General features: G+C 38.0%; 1 protein-coding gene across 1 annotated transcript; it reads right to left on the bottom strand.

Annotated features, from left to right (window-relative positions):
• Window positions 1-2,374: 2,374 nt before the first annotated feature.
• LOC140933812 (uncharacterized protein KIAA1958-like) lies at window positions 2,375-4,108 on the bottom strand. The gene has a single exon (XM_073383470.1). The coding sequence runs from the start codon at window positions 3,982-3,984 to the stop codon at window positions 2,632-2,634; it is 1,353 nt and encodes a 450-aa protein (XP_073239571.1). The 5' UTR covers window positions 3,985-4,108; the 3' UTR covers window positions 2,375-2,631.
• Between the last annotated feature and the right edge of the window lie 6,856 nt (window positions 4,109-10,964).

Here is a 10,964-nt window from a genome sequence, read left to right as displayed (position 1 = left end):
TTCTAAATTCACCTTACACTATTTTGGGGATGACTCCCAAGGGAGATATTCTAAGGTTAGGCAGTGGGGGTTCTGAAAAGGGTCCCACTACACGACCTGCTTGGATCTGTCTAATTAACTTGATCCACCTTATCTGGGTGCTCAGATGCCGAAAAAAGCTTATTGGAGAAACTGCTCTCTATGGGGACATAATAATGTAAACGAAAACCATTTAACAAACCACATAATAAGTAATAACAAAACTTTTCTGGATAACCGGATAAGTATGCTGCTAAATTCCTAAATTTGACCGGAGTTGGGAGTGCTTCGGATGGAAATGGTGCAGTTGGGAGTGCTCTGGATGGTAAAAGATGTTTTGGGCCCTATGTCCAGCAGGCTGTTTGGAGGCTTGTTGGCGTTTGGAAAATGGGTGGCTTTTCCCACACCAGAAACACTGGTGTTTGTAAGAGCATCCAGGACATGCAGTCCCCTGATGAAACTACCAGCTAAAAACTAAAATGACCCCTGTTGTTTACTTTTTCCTGGCTTGGTGCTAAGTTTGGGACAAAAGAAATGAGACCTAAGCCATGGCTAAGCATTAATTTGGTCTATGTAATGCTACGAAAGTTCTCATCGTAGAAGCTCCAGCAAACCTCTTGGATGACTGACCCTTACTTCATAAGGGCTGGGCTATCATGACGGGCTTTTTCTGAATAGATAGCATCTGCTGCTTAGGAGTAGATGCAAAAGCTAAAGCTGGTTACATCATCATCTTTCTCTACCTTGAAGGGATAAAAATCATCAGATTGAGTAATGCTACTCTTCAACAGCTGTGCAAAGTCCACATATTCATTGGACCATATTTGTTTTGTGACCCTATCGGGTACACAATGTGTTAGTGGCACAGCAGCTGACAAAAAAGTGTTCTTTCTTTGAAGTGTGGCACCAGGTATTAACTTGTGACTTGCTGTACTGCATTGTTGACGGTGTTAAGTACAATCTGGTCAGTGTTGGTGGAGGAAGGGTTTGTCTCTATTAGGCCGGAACCTCTGTTGACCCCTGAACTTGAAAGTGGAATGGGATCTGGAGCACACTGCACGTTGTTGCTGCTGCTGCAGATTGCTGGGGTTGTGCAACATTTAACAATGCTTGTGATACTGCTGCTGCGATAGAAAGTGTCAGAGTTTACGCTACTTCTGCCAAAAGGGTAAGTTGTGTTGTTGCCTGGGCAGCATTTGTGGGTTCCTGCAACTGAAGCAGAATGGATGTGGCTGCACGAACAAGTCTGAAGCAGTGCTGCTGTCCATGGCATGACGTCTCTTGTTCACTCCCTCTGTATAGCTTTGTCCTCTCCTAGGTGGCATTCTGGTTTTACAATCAACCCAAAATTAATATACATGTCAAGAATTACAACTGAAAGTAAAGCTCTACCAAGTGCCTGGAAAAGCCTGTAGTGCACTGTGCACCCATGAGACAACAGAAGAAAGAGCCACATATTGGTGCCCTCTTTTAAACCCTAATATATATTCAGAGAGGGTGACAGTATCAAACAAACCAATCAGGCATAAATGACTGTACTATAACACCACAAGGTATTATACACAACAAAATGATGCAACAGAGCAAAATCATACATATCATATGGAACAGTATCAGTTACATCATTATGTTATCTTTACCAGTATTATGGTGTTCATTTTACAGATAATAATAATAACGGACACAGTTCTGTCACAGACATTATTTTTTGTGAAAAAAAAAGAGGACAATAGGTATATCTAGCAACCTTTGTGGCATTACAAGTGTGGTATGGAATTCCTAATGAAAGGGTTCCCAAGTCTACACTAAAACAGTGGGTAAAAATTAAAAGAAGATAAAAGAAGATTTGAAGTCAAGAAGTTTATTAAGTTGTTAGGAGAAGAATAACAATTGAGAAACTGGCAAATTGTCAAACAGCTATGTCAACCTCAAAATAGAGTTAGGATAAGTACGAAAGGAAGAGGGGTTAGAAGGTAAAAAATAATAAGAATGATTATAAGAAGATGAAAGGGGAAAGGAGGGACCGGCAAACTGCAAAGCAGTTATGTCAACCTCTTGGAAAGTTGAAAATGAGGAAGAGAGTGGAGGAAAAAAAGGAGAAAAAAAGTAATTAATTAATAATTATAACAATAAAATGAAATAAATAGAGATTACTTCATGGTTGGTGAGTGCGTACGATTTTTATTCACGAGTTGTGAAGAATCGAAAACGAACGAGTGAGCGCAGCGAACGAGTGAGTTTGCGATTCTTCACAACGAGTGAATAAAAATCGTACAAGCGAACCAACCATGAGGGAATTTGTTTATTATATATGTACTGAGATATTACAAAATAATGTTAACTATCAATTGCGCGGTGAAATCAACACAAAGACCACAACGAGTTGCGAATGATTTTATTCGAGCAAACTGAACGTACAAAACTTCCTACAACATTAAAGTTATTCAATGACTCTGAAGAAAGTGGAACAAAGTCTACTTTTAAACGATTCTTTAACTTTAAATAACAATGAAAATTTTCAGCTTTAAATATCGCCGTTCAAAACCGTAACTAAGATATAAAATTTGAAAAAGTTGACTGTTTTGTAAATCTAATTATAGTAATGCATGCATTCTAATCAGAGTCAGAGTCCAGTACTTTTAGCCTTTTGTACCTCTTTGGAGAAGACTTTACCTCAACTTCTTGGATTGCCAACTTCGGGGATTGATTGAGGCTGTTAATAGAAATGCTGAATTGACCTCCATGAATAACAGCGCCCGTGAAAAGCGACATCGCTTGTTGGTGATGATCTGCCGCCGAGCGACCCGCCGAGCTAGCTGAAGGATCAGTGGAGCATTCTCTGACTTGAGATGAATTAGTTTTCTCTAAGCTATGCACATTCCCGGACATCAGTTCACTTAAAGTACGAGACATTTTTACTTGCTGTTTTTCAGAAACTACAGAATAATTTGTCACACTTTGAAGATTTTTATGTCCCGACAGTTGAATAATATCTGTCGCTGGGATGTCGTTGTTTGTTAAAGTTTGGATCATTGTTTTGCGACCGCTATGGTTCTTTACATTGGGCCCCAGCCCGGCTTTTTCTGCCATTTTTTTCATTAACGAATTCAGCTTGTTCACGCCAACGGCTGACTTTTTAAACCATGGTTTAGAAGAATCTTGTTTTTTACAGTTATTTACTGCTAGATAAAATGGCGCGTTGTTGTCGTTCATTTCCGACGGTCTTTTCTCCGCGTAGAATTTGTAAACAGTGACGGGATCTCTTTCACTTCCCTGAACCGAAAACATTTTCGGTTTTATTTGCCTGACATCTCTGGGATTTTCTCCGGTTCGAGTCTTAGTTTGTCTCTCAGTATACTCTAAAAATTCCTCGCCATTTGTAGTTTGGCGTAGTTGCACATCGCCCCAACACATGTCTCTGTGTTCCTTACAACCACGGAGACCGAAATAGACTGTGTTGTTGAACCAAACTGTATTCAGTAGAGCCTCAGGAGTTGACTTTCCTAACAATCCTTTGTCATACAGCAGTTTTATGTCGTCTTCTGTGAGGGGAACTGAAGCGTTTGGTTTATCGCCTTTGCCTTTCTTCTTGAGATCTCTTTGTTTTGATTTTAATGCCGTTCGTGCTTTTTCAAACTCGACGTCTCTCATAATGCTGTAGCCGTAATTCTTCTTCTTTAAATACCGTTCAAAACTGGCCATCATAGCACGCAAGGAAGTGGGTTCGTAATCTTCGTTGTTTTCTTTCTTTCTTACTGTTATGATAAATTCGCTGATGAATGAACTCAGTTCGTGTGGGGGAATTTCTTCTACAGGCCTTGACTCATCTTTTAGCCTCAAAAACTCCTTAAGCAAAGCAACATTCTGTTCAGTTTTCTTCCTGGTGTTTTCGTTTTCTTGTCCTTCAATAAATTCCTCTACTGAAGTTATATCTGCAAACCTTGAATTGCTCGAAGAAGACGCCATGGTTTTCCTTTTGCCTAGTGACGCCGTCAGTGAAAGGCGGGAAAATCGATACGATTTTTGTCACTAGTGAAAACTTTCGTCTGCGGGTTGTGATTGGTCATACGGTATTTTTCACTAGTGAGAAAAATCGTAGAACCAATCAGATTGCGTGTACTCTGCAACGCATCATTTTTATTTGACATATTCATTTTGCAGTAAATCTCAGTACATATATAATAAAGTAAATGATAGAATGAATGAAATATAATAAAATAAATGAATAATAAAGGAGAGACTCAGGGGTGAACAGGGGAAAAAACAATCAAAGGAATTACTTGAATAGTGAAAATAAATTATAAGTCAGATGTCCTTTTAACTGATACAGTAAAAATACTATTTGAACTTCACATAGTTATTGATATATAGTCGTTCTTAAAAACTTATGGAATCACTGATATAGTTAAAATGACACTGAAATATATTTGTTCTTAAAAAACTCAAAGAATTACTGACTGAAGATTTTTCTTTTTATAAAAGTTAGTAAATGACTCAGTAGTTTCTCTAGTAACTATAGTGACATCTGCAAAGTTGTGAAAATTGTGAAATAAGTTTAAAAGATTGGATAATACCTTAGAATAAAATCCGAGATTACATAAAAGATTAGAATTAAGTAAAGGAAAATGCTAAGTTCCCTTAAAAATTTAAATTAGCAAAAGTATGGGTCTGAAGATAACCTATAAAAATTTTTTTTTAGGGAATAAAATATAAGGTGTAACAAAAATACAAAAAAAGGGGGATGAAAGACATGTACAAGATAAGAATCTTCACAATGAAACTATTATAAGGAATATAACTGGAAGTATTTCAAAAATGTAATTCAAATTTAAATGGTTAGTTGTTAGTCGTACCTTTGTGTTCGTTGACATTAATATAAGGAATATAACTTGTAATTTTAAAAAAATTTTATCGAAAGAGAATTAAAGGGCTATGTCAGCTGGAGAGCATGTGCTCTGAGGTTATGCAAATTACTTTCAACTGTCAAAATTCTATTGTTTTTAACGCGTGGCTTTCTCCATCTTCTCTGTCACGTCCAAGGCTCCGAATTTAGAGAGGTTAACAAGCGAAATGGGTTTAGATAAGGGATATGTCAATAGAATTTACGGAACATTTCTTCTCTGGTTATCCTAGATCAAGAATAAAATTGTGACGACAATTTTACTTGTAGTTTTGAAGTAAAAACGCATGCCATTCATAAAATAGAGCGCAAACAAAAATTCAACAACAACATAGTCTTATTCAACAAAATAAATCGAAGTTGTATTTTACAAACGAGCTACAAAAGACGCTAGACCGAAAGATAAAGACCAAGACTGTTTCAAATCATTAACAATTAGACTTGTCTGTTGCTACTGATTTTATAATTTAGATGCTGATAGAACAAGAGACGTCAAGTCCTTGTTTTGATCTTAGGGAAACATACATTATCGCGCAAAATTGTTTGATCGTGCCGAATCACTGCGACGTCGAGAAAAACAGAACCAAGCATCATTGGTATACTACTCCACTATAAGCAGTCCGTTGATAAAAAGGGAAAGTAAACTCTGCTATTTTCCAAAAATATGCTCGAACACAAACAGTTCAAAAACGTGGCATTTACAAGATCTAACTCGTACTAAGGTGCCTCTCTAAGTCCGTTGAGAACAATCTGGACGAGCAAACGGTCGCATTTATCTTTGCTGTGAATCCAGATAAATACAAGAAGGAATCTAGCGGAATTTTATAATGTTTCCTTCGCCAGGAGTTTAGTTTCGTCACGAAACACATGGCCTGATGCTCTTGTAATCATTTACAAAAAACGGCTGCCGCCAACTCGATAGCCGCTTCATTATATGTCCACATACTTTGAGCACAAGAAAAATCCAAGAGCCAGCAGCCTCTAAAATAACTCAATAGAAAGGTTCTGTGAACTATAGGAAAGATTCCATCAAAGATTCCATCACTCATTGTGGAGTAGCGGTCATTAACTCTGCCATTACAACGGCCGCTGATAAGAGGACACAGTAAATCCACGTAAACACATGCCACAGGCAAACAATTTCAAAATAACGCCAAAAAATTATTCTGTAATCACTATAGAACGATTCTTAATACAAAACTTCGCTAACTATCGAACGATGGCTGAGATTTAGACAGATAAAAACAGCCTTCCAAAATCTCCGACAGAACTTGAAAAAGTCGGGCCGACTTTTTCAAGTTTGTTTTCATTGGCTCGCGCATGCATGTGGGGTGACATAGCCCCTTTAAAAGGGTTAGTTGTTAATTGTTAGTCGATCTTTTTTGTCCGTTAAGGTATAGCCATTCTTCACAGTGTAAATTGAAGTAGAACCAGATATGCGACTCGTTGTCCATGTTGCTGAGTAGGAAATCTAGTTGACGAGCACGCTTTTCGGCCTTTTTGTCGGTAGTCCAGTGTTGTCATGTGAGAGCCAATATGAAATCAGGTGGGGTGAACAGCCATTGCCAATTAAAAATAAAAACAGTTTGAACGTGTCCTTGTCGCTGATTGGTTTTTTCCAGAAATTAACTTAAACTATTGTGGCCAAACAGAAAGTGGATAAAGAGCATCGCTGTTGAATGAATTAAAAAGTTGAAGTCGTTGCTGGATGATTGATGTGAGAGGTTGCAGAGATGGTGATGGTAAAAGTGGAGTGTAGAGTGGTTGTTATCCATAAGTAGAAAGTAGTCTGTTAAGATAATAGATGAGGGAGTGAAGTAGAAGGTGGGGATAAGAGCATTAGGGTGGTAATTCGTAATTATTAACTATTAATTAGCGTCACAAGTTGGACAAAATTGTCCTGTTGTTATTTAAGGAAAAAGGAAGCAGAAGAAGAATAGATAGAGTGTGAAGGAGAATGGGAGTACCCGGGTATGGCAAAGAAAAAAGGATGCATCGACACCAAGGCTCCTGTAATGTTGTGAATCATCAGGGGTAAAGCACAACTGAGCGAGGATGTTTCTAGCCCGGCACCAAGCCTTTGCCCGAAATCCTCTGTCGAGTCCTTGAGAAGAAAAAAGGAAGAGGGGAGAAAAATGGCCGGGAAGTAGCGAGAAGAGAGATACAGAGAGAGAGAGTAAAGAAGAAGAAGAAAAAACTTTGGGCAGAACAATAGTCTCTTTGTATGTAAATAGAGTTTGAAAATGATAAATGGAACGGTAAAGCGGAAAGTGTCAGTTGAATAGTTTAAGGGAATAAATTAATTAAGCTAAAGTGAAAATATCTTAGGCCATCCTCTTTTTTTCTCCATTTACCGTTGTCCGACCGACCCAAATTTTTTGGCATTTTCAAAAAAAAAAAAGTAATGACGTAGTTACACCATTTTTCACTCAAAATAATTCTTTTAATCTGAAAAATGAGCATAGTAACAGCATAGAGAAAAACAGGAACAAAAACATGAAAATTTTTCACAGGATATTGTACATTTTGTTAATCCAAATATGTGAATGTTAACTTTTAACGTTGTCCTACTATCCCAAGACTCCTTGTGATTTTTTTTTTCAACCTGACCCACCGACCGACCGACCGACCGACCCAATATCAGGAAACGCATTCGACGGTAAACAAAGAAAAAAAAGAGGTTGGCCTTACCACGAAAATAAAGGAGTCTCTTCAAAAATGCCGGTTGTGAAAAAATGCCGGTTGTGAAAAGTCAGTCCTGGAAAAAAGGAGGCCCAAAATTAAAAAACAAGGGATTAGGAGAATTTCCGTAGAGAAATACTTACGTCTGGAAAGAAATGGATCATTTAGGGTAAACGTGGAACAAAATTTTGTCACAAAAAAATTTTTTTGTCAAAACAAATTATAATTGATGTCAGAATGGCGCGAGCCAATGACGCACGAGAAAGGTGTCACAATGATTGGTGGGATAACAGTCAAACTTTCGAAGGATACAAGCGGCCATGAGGGTTGAATTCGTGTCTAAAGAGCGTAGAAATTTGCCTTCTCAAGACCAGGAGTCGAAGTATTCATGGAGTGGCAGTTTTCGCAGTGTGCTGGGATGGATCTGTAGTAAGCAGGTTTCGTTTGGAGTTATGTAGAAATCAGTGAGTCGGAGCAACAACTTTAGTATGATCGATCGTTCTTCTTGTAAAACTGGAGCCGAGTTAAGGAGCTGAGTGCAGGTTGAGCTAGCAACCTGGTCGCGGGAGGTAAGGAATTGAAGTTAAGTATTCATGATGTTATTTATCATTCTTTTTGTGATAACGATGAGTTAAGCCTGAAAGAGCTGTCTGCATGTGAGTCGTGTTTCACAGGGATAAAGATTGTAAAATTTTGCTAGACTGCATGTAAGGAGAGGAGTTTCAAGACATGGCAGTGTAAAAAGGAGGAGATGTGATGTGATGTTGCAGTAAAATAGGCACTGGCTACATTTAGGATTAAACGATCTGGATAAATTTATTGATAAAGCCCTAGTAGATGAATGAGAATTACATTGCTAAAATGCTTGTGACGGGGAATAGTAAAAATCGATTAAAATATTAGCGTATTTACAGAAAAATTGTAGTGTAACTTTGTGGTGAAAGTAACTTATCAAATAGAATGAATCAAAACAGGATTTGACATAAGTGCCAAATTTAACAATTATTATTTAAACTTGAAGCTAGCAAAATTCTATATTTAAGTAGCGCCATAAGTGTTCATATGTCCATTGATGTTGTATGTTGTCTAGGGTATAATAAGTTAAATTTGTAGTACTAAACGTTATACAGAATTGTAATAAAAGAAACTATGTACATGGTAGTAGATGAAGAACCCATTATGATGATATAAATAACTAGTAAAGATTTGGCAAAAGAAAAAATGGCTGCTGGTAGATATATATTTTGATTGTAAGTGTATAGATATAATACATACAATATTTGATAAGTGGTAGAATTATTAAATAGGATTACTTTCTAGTGTAACATTTTACTAGTAAGAAGGAGTGTGTGGAGTTTAGTAGAGTTGCAGTATGCCTTTGAGAGTTTCGGTATCTGTGGGTTGTGGTATTTGAGTAGAATGTTGTTGACCAGTTTGTCTGTTCGTTTGTCTTCGTTTTATAGAGTCTTGTAGTAAACAGTGGGTCTGGTAACGTTATTAGTCTGTTTGGTTTTGAGGCGTCGTTGGTGAGCAGCGCGTGTGATTCATGGAAATGAATGTTCAGTGATCAGTTGTAAAGGATAGTCTAAGTGTGAAAAGGTGGCGAATGAAGTTGTAGTCGGCTATTGAGGCTGATGGTCTACTGTATCGTATAGTCTCAGTTTTAATGATACCAGCATAAATGTGACGGGGGTGGGTAGATGAAAAATGAGGGTACATGTATTTATGGTGTGGTTTCTGGTAGATCTGGTGATGCACTCTGTGGGATTTGATGGTGAAGTGGTTGAGTGACAAAGTGAGATCTAGGTAATGAGTGGTGAGGTGATTTGATGTGAAAGTGAGAGGTACTTGTGGCGGGTAAGAGCTGCAAAGGTTAGAGATAATATTAGGTAAATTAGCTTTGCTGATTAGCATAAATCCATCATCTACATAACGGCAGAAAATAAAAATGCTATTGGTAGGGCAGTTAGTATTGTTAAAAAATGAAAATTCGCTTAGGTCCGCAATTTGTTGGCTATGGTAGCTGCCCATAGCAACCCCTTTAATTTGCTGGTAGGTGGTATTACCAGCCCTAAAAAAGTTACGCTGGTTAATAAAATTATTGAGGTTAAGCAAATAATCCCTATAAAAATTAGGGAAATTAAGCAGTTTGCAGCTCGTGATGATGGTTTGAGTAGTGTCATGGTATGAATATTTGTGTAAAGTGATGTGAAGTCAAAAGTTGTGACACAAAAGTCGTACATGTTGGTAATACGTAGTTTGTCCGAGAAAAAGCAGTAAGTCATATGAGTTGTAAATCAAAGGGTATGGTATGTTTCGTTCTTCGAAAAGGTTTTTCAGTTGTAAAATAATACTGTCTAGTTCAGTTCCCAGCAGACGTGAGGGGTTGGATGTTATCCAGCCTTGTTCAGTGATAATTGGTCTTCCAGTTAGTTTGTTCAGGTTGTTGTATGATGCGGGTTCGTCAAGTTTATGTACTTTGGGTAGTAGTTTCATGTAGGGCAGTTGCAGTTTGTCTTGTGGGGTGGGGTCCAATAGTCGCGAGTTGTCATGGTTTGTGATAACAGTTGAGAATCATTTTTTGAGTTGGCCAAGTAGTGTGTGGGAGTCTCTGATGCTTTGTTTACAGTTAGAGTTGTTGATACGTCTGTAGGTAAAAAAGTCAGAGAGATGTGGTTTGTACTCGGTGGAGAACCATGAAGTAGGCACAAGAGCCCAACCCGTGTTTTTGTCAGAAACTGTAAGTATTATGTCATTGTCGTTCTGTACGTCTGTAATGTAAGATGTGGTGTGTAGGTGGGTGTTACATAATTTAGGATAAATGATAGAACGCAATTTAGCAGGTTGCAAAAATTCTCTAGTGAGAGAAACAGTATTATGAACATAGTCAGTGAGGTGAAGGTTGAAGTGAGGCCGTGATTGTTCTTGATGTAGTAAAAGAAGAGGATGCGTCTGCTTGTGGTAAGGATGGAAACGGAGAAGTGATTTGGAAGTTTTGGATGCTTTGAGCTTGGTAATGTAGTTTTTCCTGCGGATAAGTGAACAGAGGGCTGCGTTGACTTCAGATTCCATAGTTTTTTGGAGAGAAGCGATGCTTGGTGTGGTGGTGGTGGTGGGGATAAAGTTAGTTCCTTTGTTAAGTAAAGAGATGGCATCAGGTGGCAGTAGTATGGAAGTGAAGTTGTGAACTTTGTTTGATGAAGATAGTTTGATTTTTTCTGATTCAGTAAAAGTGACGTGTTGTGACTTTAGATTCTGTTCCATGATATGAGTGGTGTTTGAGGAAGAAAAGGTGCTTCTTGTCTGGAAAAGGTAGAGGAAGAGTCTGTGGGCAATGTTGATTTTGTTTAGTTGTTGACGGAGT

This window comes from Porites lutea, chromosome 4 (assembly GCF_958299795.1).
Source record: "Porites lutea chromosome 4, jaPorLute2.1, whole genome shotgun sequence".
NCBI classification, from domain to species: Eukaryota; Metazoa; Cnidaria; class Anthozoa; order Scleractinia; family Poritidae; genus Porites; species Porites lutea.
The sequence above is the reverse complement of the archived record's forward strand: the minus strand, read 5'-3'. Positions and strand labels throughout refer to the sequence as shown.

Excerpts from the sequence above, each read along its gene's own strand:
- LOC140933812 (XM_073383470.1), bottom strand. The coding sequence starts at position 3,984 with ATGGCGTCTTCTTCGAGCAATTCAAGGTTTGCAGATATAACTTCAGTA.